Source organism: Panthera pardus, unplaced genomic scaffold, assembly GCF_024362965.1.
Source record: "Panthera pardus isolate Hobbes unplaced genomic scaffold, ASM2436296v1 HiC_scaffold_27, whole genome shotgun sequence".
Taxonomy (NCBI): domain Eukaryota; kingdom Metazoa; phylum Chordata; class Mammalia; order Carnivora; family Felidae; genus Panthera; species Panthera pardus.
Window position 1 is genome coordinate 19,877,722 of NW_026526843.1, and position 17,126 is coordinate 19,894,847.

Below are 17,126 nucleotides of genomic sequence, written 5' to 3' on the forward strand. Positions count from 1 at the left end.
AACATAGATTCTTATATCATAAGCAAAAATCAACTCCAATGGAACATAGAACAAAATTGAAGAGCTAAAGCTTCTAAAAAACTATAGTAGAAAATCTTTGTAAACTTGAGTCAAAGATTTCTTAGAACACTAAAATTAGAACTACCCTATGATCTAGCAATTGCACTATTGTTAGAATTACCCTATGGTCCAGCAATTGCACTATTAGGTATTTACCCAAAGGATACAAAAATACAGATTTGAAGGGGTACATGCACCCCAATGTTTATAGCAGCATTATCAACAATAAGCAAACCATGGAGAGAGCCCAAATGTCCATCAACTGACAAATGGATGAAGATGTGGTGTATGTATATATGTGTATATACATATATAGGTGTGTATATATATATATATATATACACACACACACACACAAACACACATATATATGTGTATGTGTATGTGTATGTATATATGTGTATATACATATGTGTGTGTGTGTGTGTGTGTGTGTACACACACACACACACACACACACACACACACACACTGGAATATTACTCAGCCACCAAAAAGAATGAAAATTTGCCATTTGTAATGACGTGGATAGAACTAGAGCTTATTATGGTAAGCGAAATAAGTTGGTCAGAGAAAGACAAATACCGTATGATTTCACTCATATGTGGAATTTAAGAAACAAAACAGATAAACATATAGGAAGTAGGGGGAAGAGAAGAGAGGGAAACAAACCACAAGAGACTCTTAATGATAGAGGACACATTGACGGTTAATGGAGGGAGGTGGGTTGGAGATGGGCTAGATGGGTGAAGAGTATTAAGGAGGGCACTTGTGATGGGCCCTGGGTGTTGTATGTAAATGACAAATGACTGAATTCTATTCCCAAAACCAATATTGCACTGTATGTTAACTAAAATTTAAATGAATGAATGAATGAATGAATGAATGAATAAATAAATAAATAAATAAATAAATAAATAAATAAATGTTTTAAAAATTGGGCACCTGGGTGGCTCAGTCAGTTAAGCACGCAACTTTGGCTCAGGTCATGATCTCACAGTTTGTGAGTTTGATCCCCATGTCGGGCTCTGTGCTGACAGCTCAGAGCCTGGAGCCTGCTTCAAATTCTGTGTCTCCCTCTCTCTCTCTGCCCTTCCCCAGCTTGTGTTCTGTCTCTGTCTCTCAAAAATAAATAAATGTAAAAAAATTATTTTTTTAAATTAAAATTAAAAGTATGATAAAATGGACTTCATCAAAATTTAAACCTTTTTCTCTTATAAAGACACCATTAAGAAAATAAAAAGACAGCCATAAAGTGGGTGAATATATTTGTAAATCATATCTTGATAAATAACCTGTATTAAGAACATATAACTGACTCTTACAACTCAAAAATGAGAAGAAAACAGCCCAATTTGAAAATAAGAAATTTAAATATATATTTAATAAAAATATTGTGTCAATTAATAAGGACATAAAAAAATATTCAATATCATCTGTCATTAGGGGAATGCAAATAAAATCACAATGAGATATTGCTAAATGTGTATTAGAACGGCTAAAATAAAAAAGCCTGAAAATATCAAGTGTTTGCAATAATTTGGAAAAAATGGAACCTCATAAATCCCTGGTGGAAATGTATAACGCTAAAGAATTCTTTGGAAAACATTTTGGCAGTTTCTTAAAAAGTTAAACATATACTGTCTAGAAAAGTCTGTGGTTCCACTCTAATTCTCCATTATTGAATAGAAATGAAAATATGTGTCCACAGAAAGACCTGTTCATAGCAGAATTATTTATGAGAACCAAAAGGTAAAAACAACCTATCAAATAATGAATGATGAAAATGTGGTGTATTTGCACAAAAGAATATTAGTCATCAATGAAAAGTAATAAGGACAACAGAATGGGTGACTCTCAAGTGTATTATGCCAAGTGAAAGTAGCGAACACAAAAAGTCACATACTGTATCTTTCCATTCATATTAAGTGTCCCAGAATGGCACATCTATAGAGACAGGAAGTAGATTAGTGATTGCCTGGGGCTGAGTTTGAGAATGTATGGTGACTGCAAAGTTTTGGAGAAAGTTTTAGAGGTGATGGAAATGTTCTAAATCTAGTTTGTGGTTATAGTTGTACAACTCTGTAAATTTACTAAGAATAATTGAATTGTACACTTACAACATAAATTTTATCATTCGTAAACAATACTTCAAAAAGAGCTCTTATGAAATTAAAAATGCAAGAGAGGCATTATAGTATAGCCTTTAAGAGTATAGATACAAAATCCAGATTTATAAGATTTACAACCCACTCTACCTCTTAGTAGCTATGTGCAAGTTATTCCAGGTCTCTGTGCCTTGTTAGCTTATATTTTACAAATGCCAATTGAAGCTCTAAAACTGGATAGTATTATGTAGGGAGACAAGATATCTAAGCACTGAGATTCAGAGTACAATAACTAGATTAATGTCTTTTACACTGAATCCTAACACCAGTGATTCTCAGTATCTCATCTATTTCCTATGGTATACACTACCCATGGGTAATATAAATTTTACCTCTGAGGTGCCTGGGTGGCTCAGTCAGATAAGCATCCAACTGAAGCTCAGGTCATGATCTTATGGTTTGTGGGTTTGAGCCCCGTGTCAGGCTCTGTGCTGACAGCTTGGAGCCTGGAGACTGCTTCTGATTCTGTCTCCCTCTCTCTCTGCCTGTGTCTGTCTGTCTGTCTGTCTGTCTCTCTGTCTCAAAAATAAACATTATTTTTTTTTAATTTACCTCTGGTAGAAGGTATGTATATCAGAATCTCAAAGTGGTAGGGGTGCATGAAATAAGGAGGTAAACAATGGGCTGAATATGGTAGTTTGAAAACGTTTACGCCAATGATTAAGCTATGCCATCTCATTATTGACTTAAAGCCACTGAGTAAATAGTTTCTTTTTTACTCCTTTGGAACTAAGACAAATTTGTGACTTGGTTATTTGGTGTGTTATCTCATCCCATTGGAATTATCTAAGTACATTTTCAAAATGAGCACATATATCAGAGATTATTCTTACTATGCTATTTGCTGATTATTTTTCTATTATAGCATTGACACAATAGTCATTGTTTGTTTTATATTTATTATATAGTGCTTTGCATTTTTAGGATTTTTTTTTTTGGTACATATGTCTTATCTCCTGAACTAGACTGAATACCACATGTAAGTCATTTGCTTTTACATGGGAATGTATGCCATGCATTAACCCAACTAGAAAAAAATTCCAACTGAGAAGCTACTGCATATATGTTAGTGCCCATTTGCCTTTGGCTCAGGGAAAGTGATCCTCCTGGAAAATGAGGCTCTGGTCTTCTCTCACTTTACTAAGCTTCTTACCCATTTCTTTACCCTTATACTACCTCAACATCTAGAACACATTCCTTACCTAGAACATTGTGGAGCTATACACATAACATCTGTACACCTCAAAATATGCATGTCATACAATTAAAAAGATTTAAAAATTATAAAATGAATATGAGTCAAAATGAATCACCCAGCTCTTAAAAACTGCCTCACAGAAAACCATCAAATTATTTCTAGATTTTTGCATATAGAATACTAATTTTTTAAAGCAGAGGCATAATGTAGGAAAAAATTCTGGAGAAAAGAAGTTTCTGAACTAACTGAAGTCCTAAAAGTTAAAGATCTAAATTTTATTGAGTATATGCACTCATTGTTCAGTGAGACTGTCAACACATTAAGAGTAATAAAGGAAGGAGAAACAAATTTAGTAGGGCACAAAGGCCTTTGGAGTTCAGTCTGAGCCCGCTGTAGACAGTATGTCACCTGGGCTTTTTAGAAATGGAATAATCCGTTTTGAATTCTGAGGAATATTCTTTCTACAAACCAAAGAGTAGAAAACACTTCAGAAGTGGTTGAAGTGCTAGGTAGGCTCTTTCTATGACCATGGAGTAAAGGGCAGGGTGTGAGATTTATGATGCAAAAGAAAAAAATAGTAAATCATTACTAGCTATTATCAGTAGAGGATGAGCCATTTCAAATATACCACCACCAAACACCCAAACCAAGCAGCATATTAGTCATAAGAATGCCAGTTGTCTGCAGGCTTACCATTAAATCCTTGTGCTATAGGCAAAAGTCTTTAGTACATTGGGCCTCCTAATGTACATTTAGTACCTTGAGCTTCCTAATTAGAAGACCACCAGTTTAGCAGTGCATTTAGCCTTTATAGGGAACACATCTGAATTTTAACAATTACTTCAGACATGTAGCTCCAGACTCATTTTCTGACTTTCACACTTTTCCCCACTCTCCATCCATCTGCAGATATGTGTGATTTCAGCAAACAGAGCTCTCATGTTTCTGTTTTTGCACACATTTTTTAAGCCTGAAATGCCATTTCCCTTGACATGCGCAACAAATTTCCTTCAAGTCTTTGCTTAAATATTACCTCTTCCATGATGCTTTTTACGTGTGCTATAGGCATAGTGAGTTCTCCAGATCACAGAAATCCCAGAGCACTTTGGGCAAACACCTCAGTCCTTAGCACTGTTGAAATGAGTTTCTAGGTCCAAGATGGAGCTCCTTCTGTTTGGGGTGCTATGTCAACAAACTGAAACTTAGATAACTTTTGTGTTCCTGTAAATATCCTACTTGGCCAGAAACACTGTATAGCCACTCAGCCAAGCCCCAAATGCCAAGCCAACTCTGGGCCTTTTTATCCCAAACAAGGTTGACTATGTGGCCTCACCCAATCAGATATTTTCTATTTTTCTCTTCCTAGTTCTTTATTCTTTATCATATGAAAGCTTTCTATCTTCTGCCACATTTTTCAATTTTGCAGTAGGAGACTGTCTACTTCATGAAGTGAAATAAAGTTTGTTATTATTACCTAAGGTGTTTTCTTTAATCATTTTTAACAGCACATAAAATTATCATGATCTGTTTATGTGTCTGTCTTCTGAACAGGCCTGTGAGTAACTTAAGAGAAGAGACTCTATCATTGTAAGTAATCCTAGCCCTACTATGGTTGTTGGCCCATAAGAGATAGGCAATAAATTCTTGACTTAATAAATATTTCTGCAAGACAGAGTAATTCTTTTCAGCCCTGTTTCCCAAAAGAAACTGCGGCCCACAGAGGAGAAATGCTTTGTCCATGGTTACAAGCTGATGTGGGCCAAAGTTGGGACTCTTACCCAGAGTCTTAATTCCTACTCTAAAGTTTATTTCACTATAACATGCAGTCTTCACTCTATCTAGGAGTAGCATCTAAAATAAAATAATAAAATGAAATGAAATGCAATAAAAAATAAAATAAAATAAAATAAAATAAAATAAAATAAAATAAAATAAAATAGTAAAATAAAATGGCTTGGTTCTTTAGAACTACAGAGAGTCTTCTGGTGATATGTGAATCAGTCCCACCCTTGTGTTAGAATGAGTTTTTTAAACAGCCTCAATCTGTCTGGAGATCAGCTTCTTGCCTTTGAGAGTAAAGGCAATTCTTGTTATTTCAAGACCCTGATTTTCCTCTTGAATCTGACCACTTGGGAATACATTCTTCCTTTCTTCCTTCCAGCTCAATGCCAGTTCCCCTATAAAGCCCTTTCATATCTGTACCCATGCTTCCAATTCATAATGAAACCTGTACTTTTTAGTTCACAGCACTTCATTGTTGGCTTTTTGTGAAAATTCCATTAAGCCTGATAGTACAGTGAATGATGTGTCCTATCTTTCCTGCTAGGATATGAGCTCTTCAAAGGTAGGGGTTGATATCACCATACAGAATACACAGCATAATTTTGTGTATGTGTAACTGAGAACTTGTACTATTACTTGCTTCTCACCTCATTGTAAGCTTTCTCAGAGCCCAAAATGAGTCACTCTACATCTTCTATGCTCTTACTTCTGTTCATTAGAGTGAGGCTTACTAACTGGGGTTCTGTGAGTCAGTTTCTAGTTTAATGAAAGAGGAACTACAGGTGGAATCCCCTAGAGCAAAATCCATTACAAAAAAGAACTGTGAAACAAAGCTATCAGTGCCTAGTTGATTCGACTACATTAAATCCTATACAGCTAACAATGTGACCCAAATGCCCTCCCTGGTTCGTGACCATTTCAGAGGCAATCTCTATAATAAAGACTCCTGTGCAAGCTATTTGCATCTAAACTAGGAAGAGACTAGCTTTACTGTTAACATTTTCACAATTTATCTTTGCAATAATCTGTCTTTGGAACATCCCAAGTAAATAAGCAAAAGTGACCCAATCATACAATCAAAGAATAAAGGAAGCCATGAAGCTCTGAATATGACAGTAAGCCTCTTTTAATTGCTTCAAAAATGCTACTTTCTTGTCAATGATACATTATGGAGAAGTGAGTTCTTATTTTCTTTAATTTTCAGCTAAATGTGAGATACTATTACTGTGTAGCTTAACACAAAAATACACTTTGTGCAATGTATTCAATTTTATAAAATTTCATTGTGTCAAAGTTCTGAGCTTCAGAGCTGAATTTCCAACTGCAGCTTGTCATGTCCACCTCAGACTCATTATACTTAAACTTTATATCCCCTACGTTCCCTTCTTAGAGGAAGTGGTGGGATGTAGTAAAGGGAAAAGTGTTTGCTTTAACCTACAAGTGACGGGTTTCTGTACAAGTTCTGCCACTTACTAGTGGTATGACTTTGGCTCAGTTCAGTTCACTAATCAAAAAAGTGGGGATTATGAAAATAAAAACCTCCAAAGTGGACATGTGCCAGGATATATCAAGCAATTCATAAGGCTTATCATATTTACTCCACACAATAGCCTTATGAGACAGGCATTGTTATGATTCACTATATTTTACAGATGAAGGACCAGAAGTAGTCTTAATGCAGAACCTACCTTCTTAATCACAATGCTGCATACATTGCACAATGCGCAATCACTGCCATGAGAAATGAGATAAATATGTGTGAAGCACCTAACACATCACCTGGCATATAGAAAATCCTAAATAAGTGTAGATTCTCTAAACACACTTTCCTCTCTATAAAATATCTGCTGCTTCTTCTACATTGCTTTTTAAAAATAAAATAATAGCACCACAATCTTCTCAGTATCCAGAGAAAATATGTAAGGGATATTCTCGATATTCCTTCTTCCTCATTACCCCATATCTAGTTGGACACCAAGTTCTTTTGAAAGCCTCTACTTTCTTCTCCACTCTTACTTTTTGCTGCCTTTGCTTCATCCCTGAACAGTCTTTCCTGGATTACAAAATGGTCAACTAACTAGTATCCCTGCTTCCAACTGATTCTCCAGAGTGCAACCTTACATTTTAATAATAATAAAAAAAAAACCCTCTGGAATTGGCAGAGAACTTCAGCCATTCACCAAATCCATTCTCACTTTTACTTGGGAACATAGCAGTGTTGCTTTTCTCAACGTCCTTCGCAGTTAGGCATGTCCATGCGACCTCATTCTAGCCAAAGAACTATCAGTAGAAATAAGTATGCCACTCAAGACCCAAATTTTAAACACTACCCACATACAGTCTTGAATGCTTTTTCATCTTCTACTTACTTGAAACAGAGACGCACAGTGGTCTTGGAAACCATGTATTGAATATGGCAGAGACACCAGATGAAAGGAGCTTGGGTCCCTGAAACACTACTTAGGAGTGAGCCACTTGCCAATGAGGAACACCTGCTTTATAATTTATAATTTATAATTTATAATTTATAATTTAAGGAGCAAGAAATACACTTCCATCAGGTTTAAACTATTGTACATTTTTGAGTTCAGCAAATTATAACACAAATGATCTGATTATGCTACTCCATTTAAAAAAAAAAATCAATCATGCTTCCCTGTAAGTACAGGATGAATATATTCTGTATCACTTCCAGATTATTATCCCTCATCTATTATGCAGAAATCCTTCCAAATAGGTATGCTATTTGGCTATATTTACCACTACCCCTCCTTATCACTGTCATTTTCCAAAAACTTATTTATTTCTCCACATTCAATAGGAATGTTAATACTTGGATTATTATTTTTTCTAACCCTTAGTACTTTCATTATCCAAGGAGACTTCTTTACTCGTTAGTAGCACTCATACAACATCCTGACCCTCACCAACTTCCAATCAGGTACCAAATACCACCAATGCTACATATTATATATCTATATTCTTCTTCAAAACCTTTTTAGTGCAAAAAGCAGTAGCTTGAGACAGACCTGCATTTGCCTAATAAGTGCATCATCTTGGGCAAGTCATTTTTATTTTTCAAGCTTCACTTACTGGATCAGTTCAATAGGGATAATAGTGCCTATATATTGAATAGTTTTTGTGAATATTACAGATGTTTTACATAAAGTGTCTGGAACATAGTATGTGTTCAATACAAAATAGTTGTTATTAATATTATTGTTAGAGTATTATAGCTCATATGTACAGCTTATCTTCATCCTTGCCTTCTTCTCATCTACCTTCCACCACTGTTCCCAGACTGATGTGTCTAAAATGCAAATCTGTGCCATTCCCTTGCAATAAACTCTTTAATGGCCTCCTATTATTTTTATGCCAATGTAGCTCATACTCTCCACTCCAATACTCTGCACATTACTCTATGGTCCAGTCATAATGAATTTCTTTTCACTTCTTTAGTGTATCATTACTACTTCCCCCACCTCATTCTCCTGGACTTCATACCGACCATACTCTCTCTGGAACATTCCCTCCCTATCTTTTGGTCTAATTTATTTCTACATATCTTTTAAGTCTCAGTTTAAAAGTGATTTCCTCTAAAATTCATTGTAGATATTCCCCACAGACTCACTTCATTGTCCCTGCTAAATGTTTCCATAGCATTCTGTACTTCCCTGATCACAGCACTTATTCTGTTATCATTATGGTTTAATTGTTTCACCCACTAGAATGTAAGTTATATGAGGGCAGAGACCTCATCTACTTTTGCTTACCACTTTATCCCTAATGCCCAGAATACTGTTTGAGTCTCATTAAGCCTCCTAGAAATACTCTTGGAAGAATAAATAAATGAAAAGTTCTAACGAAAGACATGGATTTTCTGATGCATGATGTCAATTCATTAATACCTATCTTTATGCATGCTATTGCCTTTGCCTGGAATACCCTCCTATAGCTCACCTCATCTCTCACCTGTTTGATAGTTACCTATACCTCCTTCAAGATTCAAGACACAGGATTAATTGGCTCCTTTTTACAACTTTCCTTGATGCCTCCACATGATTTTGGATATTCATCACCCTATGATTCTATCACATTTCACACCTCCTTTGGTTTAAGGGCTTTTACATTATTTTGCAGCTATCTGTACAGAATGTCTGCTTTAATTACTAGACTGTAAGGTCATTATGAACATGAGATGTGTCTTATTTATCTTTGTAGCTCGGCACATGTCTCAAAGCCTTAAACATAATAAGTACTCATAAATGTGTTGAATGCATGATTCAGGTCAATGGGAATAAATCTAGTTAAATTCAATAGGTACTTGTCCCTCCTACTCAAATAATCAGTGGAACTTGCTTTTACTGCATTATGTATTATGCAACATTTACACATAATAGATATAAAGAACAATACAACGAACATGTTTATCCATATCTGCCTCAATAAATGTTATTAATAGAAATGAAATATCCTATATATCTATGTCTAAGAAATGGAAAATACTTCACAAACGTATGTATCATCCTGATCTGGGCTCTGTTTGTCTTCTCTATACTGTTTTAATTTTAGTATGTGTGCTGCTGAAGCAAGCAGCAGGTAATGTCCTTTGACTTACATTTTTATGGTTGTCCTGAGGTCTCAAGATGAAGGTTTCATTCTAAACTGCCCTAGTTACATAACTATGAAATCTTTAGTGAGATTTTCTAAAGCTGACCCTCTGTAGTTTTCCATAGAATTGGGATAAGATTTCCAAGGGTCAAAATAATAATAATAACAATAACAATAACAATAATAATGTAGAATAACACTTCCTGAAAAATTATAAGTGTTCTTTTACCCTTATCTAACTTACACTTTTCATATGTCTGCAAGACAGGCAGCAGCTACATTATCATCAGAATGAGAAAGCAGATAGTTTGTGTCTTGCAAAAGGTCACTAGATGAATAAATTGTGGGGCCATAGAGCCAAGCTTTAATATTTTCAGTTTTGAACATAGGTCTTCCTCCAGACCTATCCTCCTGGGTCCAAGGTGAATCATTTACTATGTAAGGTAACCAATGGCCTTATGCTTCTGAACTGCTATACTTCCTTTATTCTGTACTTCAGAATAAACACACAGGCATTACACATATATTCCTATTTTATCAAACTCCACTTTCTTGTTCAGTTCAGACTGGGATGAATGAATTAATGGTCATCTTCTTCCCGTTCATCTAACTTTATTTTCTGGTGACTAATCCTTTGGTCTATTTCATCTGCTGCCCTCCTCAATCTTCATATTTCATCATATTTCTATCTTCTTCATATTTCAACATTCCCATCTTTCCCTCTCTTTTCTTCTTTTTTTCTATCATGCCTCCAAAACTCAAACCTATATTCAATTCTATTTTCTTTTATTATTCACTTTCTCCATTATCCTGTTCTCTTCATTCGTTCTCTATTCTTTCTCTTCAATCTCCATGTGTTGATTTCCTCTTCTGCCTCTCACTTGCTCTTCATTTTCTTATGGATTTTTACCCATCCACATCTCATCATCCTCATCCATCTCTCCAACTACCTCATTCCACAATCCCCTCCTCTGTTAATATATAGTCTGCTTCATTCTCTCCACAATTCTATACACTCTCATCTCTTCTTCAAACCCTTCTCTTTTATGCACTTTGTTACAAGTATGTCAGTCTTATATTTCTCCACTTATGCCCTATTCTCTCCAAATTCTCCTTCATACATTATAACTGTTCATATTTCTACTCTGTCCTATGAAATGTCCCATTTCTACCATATCTTCAGTCTTTGTCTTTCTGATGTCCACTTTCTGCTATCTCACAAATAAGTGCAAGTCTCTACATTTAAAAAAAGCAACTATTTTGCCCCGAATGTATCTTTCATTTTCAAACAAGCTCCCAGAAAGTATTTTCTTTATTTACTATCTTCACTACTTCTATGCCAACTCCTAAAAACTCACTAGTACACTAAATAATACATTGAAATAGTGTATTTGAAGAATGCCAATGCCTTCTATGTTGCCAAACCTAATACATTTAATTCTCTATATTCTTGATCTCTTTGTAATAATCAAAAATGTTGTAAAAATGTATAAATAATAGTAAAGAGGATGAACTTGCAGCAAAACTGCCAGAGTATGAATGATGGATCAACCATTTACTCCCTAGGTGATCCTAAAATTTTTCTTACCCACTCTTGTCTCAGTTTCCTCAACTGTAAAGTGGAAATAATAGTACCTATCTTACAAAGTCATTAGTTTATAAAAGTGGAGTGATAAGAACTGTCCATAGCACATTATAAATACTATATTGATGTTAACGTTTATACTTAGCTGTTACTGGTGTTATTATTATTGATCACTGTATTCTTTTTTGAAGCCCTTTACTCCTTTGATATATCAGTCAAAATAGGTTAGATTAACATGCAGTAACAACAAATGCTAAAATCTGAGTGTCCTAAAACAATAGAGATTTATTTCTCACTCACACTACATGTCTATCTCAGGTTGTGGGGAGGGGCATTCTCTTCTATAACATCTTCAATAAGGGACACAGAATGATAGAGTCAAGGCCACCTGGCATAATGCTACTCACTGTGGCCAGGGGAGAGGAACATGGAAAATTATGTACTGCTCTTAAAAGTTTCCCAACCTCCCTCAGAAACGACACATGTTATTTCCAGTCTCATCTGGTTAGTCAAAGTCACCTATACATGCCTAACTGCAAGGCTATATGGAAGTAAAATACTACCATGTACCAGAAGGACTTGAGTTGGAAATACTGAAAGTAGCAGTACTATCACACTTATATTTCAAGATACTGTACACTGGGAGTTCTATTAACACCTTCCTTACTTTTTCTTCTTGGTCCTTCATAGGTTCCTCTTTCTCCACTTCTGCTGTAATAATGATGCTACATGATTTGATCCTTGGTATGATTTTCTCACTCTGCATACTTTCCTAAAGTGAGCACATCCATTCACATGGTTGTCCCAATATGCTGACAATACCAAAATTCACATCTCTAGCTTGTATCTGTCTTTTAATCTTAAGATTTGTATATCTAACTACTATTATACCCTTGTCCCTGGATAATCTACAATCTTTTAAATCTTATCTTGCCCAAAATTAACCTTAAAGATTTTCCTATCTAAATTTCTCCTGTTTTATATGATCTGCCCTATTTTGTAGCACCATCATTCACCCATGTTATTTGGGTATTTACTACCTTGACTCCTGTCCCCCCTGTCATTCTAACATTGGCCATTTTTAATATTTCCTCAGTGTATTTCTCCTCCATCTTAATCAGCTGCTCTGAATTAGAATTCCACTACCATTTGCCTAGACTATTTAAGCTATCTACTAACCATTTTCCCTAATTCCAGTTTTGTTCTCTTCAAATACATCCTTTCAACAGTAACTAGAGTGCCATATATAAAATTAAAAACTGACCACCTCATTATCTTGCTTTTGTTGAAGGAAACCATTCCATTTCCTATAACTGCTTACTTGGTTTTCTCTGCATACAATGTCCTTCCTCTCTTTGTTTCACTTTATACCAACAATTTTCTTCACTACATTCTAATAGTACAAAAATGAATGTTAATACTAATAACCAGGAGCAACATACACATATAAACATATATACAACATATATGTAAATATATAAGCTATGGGAAGAGATCAATAAAATATATATGCTAATTTTATTGATCTTTCTTCTGGATTATATTTCCCTTCCTCTCTCCACCTTCTTTTTCCCTTTTATATCCACTTTCCTTCTTTCTTTTCTCCATCATTCTCGCTTCTATTCTCATCTCTCCTCTAGTGTCTCAGCTCCTCCTCTTTAATTCAACTTTTCTCTTAATTATCCATTTGCTATCCATTCTTCTTTGCCTATATTCTTAGCTACCAATTTTTTTCAGGAGAAACAATAAATAGCAAATTTGAAGTAACTAAGGACTAGCATATGGGCAAGGATACTTTGTGTATTCATTACATGTTTACCAGGCCTGTATTATTTCAGTTTTATTGTACAAAATAACAAATACTCAAATTTAAAAACAGCCACAGAATCTGCACTGAAGGATCACATTTTTTCCATTCAATAGTGTTAATTCAGCTACTTAAAACTGAAACTCATTAATGTGGGAGGGAGCTACAGAACAACTGTAATGTACAGAAAACATAAAACAAGAATCAAGAAAGTTTTTTAGTGTTGGGTCAAAGAATATTATGGAACTGAAAATGTTTTTAAAGTCATTCTTTTTGAACGCAAAATTATACATATATATGTATATATGTACATTATACAGACTTATTTATATATATACGTATATATGTGTATATACTTATACATATATATGTGTATATATACTTATAAATATACATGTATATATACTTATATGTATATGTACGAGCTCAGACATATAAGTATATAAGTATATATATGTAACAAGTATATATTACATATAAGTATATACATATACATATATATAAGTATAAGCTTATACATACATATACATATAAGTATATATACATATATATGTATAAGTATATATACATATATATGCATAAGTATATAAATGATATTTAAAAGAAACATTCTTGTTTGGAAACCTCATTTACATCAAACTCCTCAGCATTCCCAGGCAATGTGGGATAAAATATGTGTTGCTATAATTTTGTGTATATATTATCTATAACATTGTATGGTTCAGAAAATATCCATCATTATCTCATTTGATTCTCACAATTCTGCATCATAGGGGAAGATTGTTGCTGCAATTAAACAGTCCATTATGACTGTCACAGTGTTCTGCCTGTATATATGGCTATGAGTTTGTGTATTTAAGTGTCCTTGAATGTATATGCTTATGTGTTAATCCACGTGTCTCTGAGTATGCATACATTTATATATCATGAACATATATCTGTATATGAGAATGTTCATATGTCCAACTGCATTTATATGTGTATCTATAATATATGTCTGTGAATGTGTATACCTGCAAATATGTTAAGCATATACCTATATGTGCATTTATAATATGTAAACTTGATAGACTTTTTGATGGATAGCTTAAAACATGCTACTTTCAAGCCCAGTCCTACCCCCAGTATACTTTAGATGGGGGGGCACCACTCTCTAACCTCATTGTGTAGAGGAGCGTTCCATTGTCCACCAGTCTGAGCAGCTTGTTAGGTGTGGTCATGTTATGGGCTACTGATTTCTTGCCATTGTGAAAGAAGGTGTCAGGTGTCCAGATCTTACTAGCCAGGAGATTGTTCAGGGGAAGGATCTTCATGGGTCCATCAAATTTAAGTCTTTCATCATGCCATGTCTGTCGAAAAAATACATCAATGGTGTACTCCTAGGGACAAAAAGAGAGAGGACAATGTTTGAACATAGTTCTGGTGACGACCCACAGTGCCCTTAGCGAGTATTAATCACTTTGCAAGATTTCTTCCAATGCACAGAAGCAGCAGTCTATTTACAGTACTTACTGGTAAGTATGGCAAATGATCATGATTGAAAAATAATGTATGGTGATCCATAAGTATGAAAATAATACATCTGACAATATTTTGCTTAGAAAGGTGACTGCCAACACTGCCCTGCACATCATACAAGCTGACCACAAGACTTTGCCTTATGGAAAGGCAAGAGTTTCTTTCTCTGTGCACTGGCATCTCTAATAAGAACAAACTCTTTGCCTTGTCTATTAAATGATCCCATATGAAGATTAAAGGCCAATATAAAACCACCATAAAAGCAAAACCTTAAGTTTTAAAACACATTTGAGCCTCACAAAACATCTGATGAGTTCATATATTATTATCTTCAATAAATAAGGAACTCTTACCTATAAATAAGATCAAAACAAATAGACAAATAGACAAATTGGTAAATTACATTACCAAAAAATAATAAAATGGATAAAATTGCTAATAAACATGAAAAAAATTTCAAAGTTGTTCTTAATCTAAACACAATTTAAAATAACAATAAATGTTTCAGCTTTTGGTAATAGCAGACCAAATTGTTTGTTATACTTTCTTGTAACTATTATAAAATTTGAACATATATATTAGAGAGATAAGAGGAGAAGGAGGCAGGGAAGGAGGCTGAACCTATTGAAAAGCAATGGGGCACAACTGAAAGCAGACAAAAACTTGAAGAAAATTTACTCTTGAAAGATGGCAGCAGCAATGGGTGTTCCCCCCAAACTAGAATTCTTGTGGCAGATACCACAGGTTTACTGGCTCAAGATGGCCAATAATATGGAAATTTAGGGGTGGTACTCTTGGAACCAAGAGAATTACAGAAGGGATGGGATCCCAAATCTGCATATATACTCTGCCCCAAATTTTGGCTGACCATTACACTATACACACATGAGTAAGATTCTGGGACTCTGTTAAAAAAAAAATTCAGGCTGAAACCATAGGGAAGTCTTCCACTAAATGACAGATGACAAAACTGTGCTGAGTAATGTTTGTAAGATTGACAGAAATTGTGAAATGCGTTGGCTTAATATCTCAAGGGATAGAGTCCAAGGCTGGCCAAAAAGCTAAAAATTCAGGATAAAGCCCTGGAAGCAAGAGAACCACTGAGATGGTGAGTCCCCAAATCTGAGTGCAAACCTTGCCCAAATATTTGGCCACTAAACTACACAAGGCATGGGGGATACTTTTAGATAACTATGTATAATTAATAAGCAGCCAGAGCTGCCTAAAAACCTATGGCTTAAAATCCCTTAATGCCTTTTAATCACATCTGAAATAAATTTCAATATCCTTCCCTTACCTAGAAAGCACTTCATCTTCCCTTCTTCTCTGAGCTCTTCTCTAACCATTCTTTCCTCTACAAATTAGCCAGTCTGGCTTTTCTCCTCCTCCAGCATACCGAGTACATTCTTGACTAAGGATTAGAAGATTATATAAATATTGTCTAAACTGAGATACTTTTGAAAGCCAGAAAAGTTTTTATCAAAAATTGCACCAAGACAACAGGTATAAACTAGTACTGTGCCAAGTAAAAGCTGGAACTAGACTCCCACATAAAACCAAGACCCTGAATGGCTCCAACTAAGCAAAAGGGTGATAAATAAAATGAAGTAGACAAAACCAATCCACGACATGAAAATTCAAAAAGGAAACTTGTCTATCCAAGCATGGTTTCTGAATTAGAGAGGCTTAGGGGAAGCATTTCTACTGAAATTTAGCAACCTTAAGCCTAATCTTATATGGCATTGATGATTAAATACACAGTATCTTCCTGGTTTTGAGTTTACAAACTGAGAAATTAACGTAGGAATTTGCCTCAATGTGGGGATACCTCTATATTGACTTGAAAAAGCAAACAAAAACACCCTGGAAGGATGACCACAAATAAATGCTTGCTGAAAATAAGCTCACAGAACACATAAGGAAGTGGTCATGAGTGAGAGTCAGCTGATAAAACATATAACTGAATTAAACCTCCTCAAAGAACTTCATATAACAATCAAATAGATACTGTAAAGGAACTAAATTAAAATAATAAAGGGGGCACCTGGGTGGCTCAGTCTGTTAAGCCTCTGACTCTTGATTTAGGCTCAGGTCAAAATCTCACAGTTTGTGAGACTGAGCCCCACATCAGGCTCTGTGCTGACAGTGCAGAGCCTGCTTGGGATTCTCTCTCCCTCTCTTTCTCTGCCCCTCCCCTGCTCATGTTCTCTCACTCTCATTCTCTCTCAAAATTAAAAAAAAAAAAAAAACTTAAAAAAAAATTTAAAAATTTAAATGATAAAGGCATCAAAAGAGGAATTAAGAACATAAAATCCAGACATTATGGGGTAGGAGCAAGAAAAAACAAATTTAAAAAAAGGTTTATTTAAAATAAACAATCGTGGGGCACCTGGGTGT

At 34.9% G+C, this 17,126-nt stretch overlaps 1 protein-coding gene and 1 pseudogene across 2 annotated transcripts in view; both read right to left on the minus strand.

Annotated features, from left to right (window-relative positions):
- The window catches only part of GABRA3 (gamma-aminobutyric acid type A receptor subunit alpha3), a 323,443-nt gene that overhangs the window by 61,128 nt on the left and 245,189 nt on the right, over nt 1-17,126 (minus strand). For both annotated transcript variants that reach the window (XM_053892022.1, XM_019438245.2), the window contains exon 5: nt 14,370-14,590. In XM_053892022.1, coding sequence (XP_053747997.1) covers nt 14,370-14,590 — 221 coding nt within the window. The remainder of the gene's footprint in view (nt 1-14,369; nt 14,591-17,126) is intronic.
- Nucleotides 9,700-9,800, minus strand: LOC128773992 (U6 spliceosomal RNA; annotated as a pseudogene).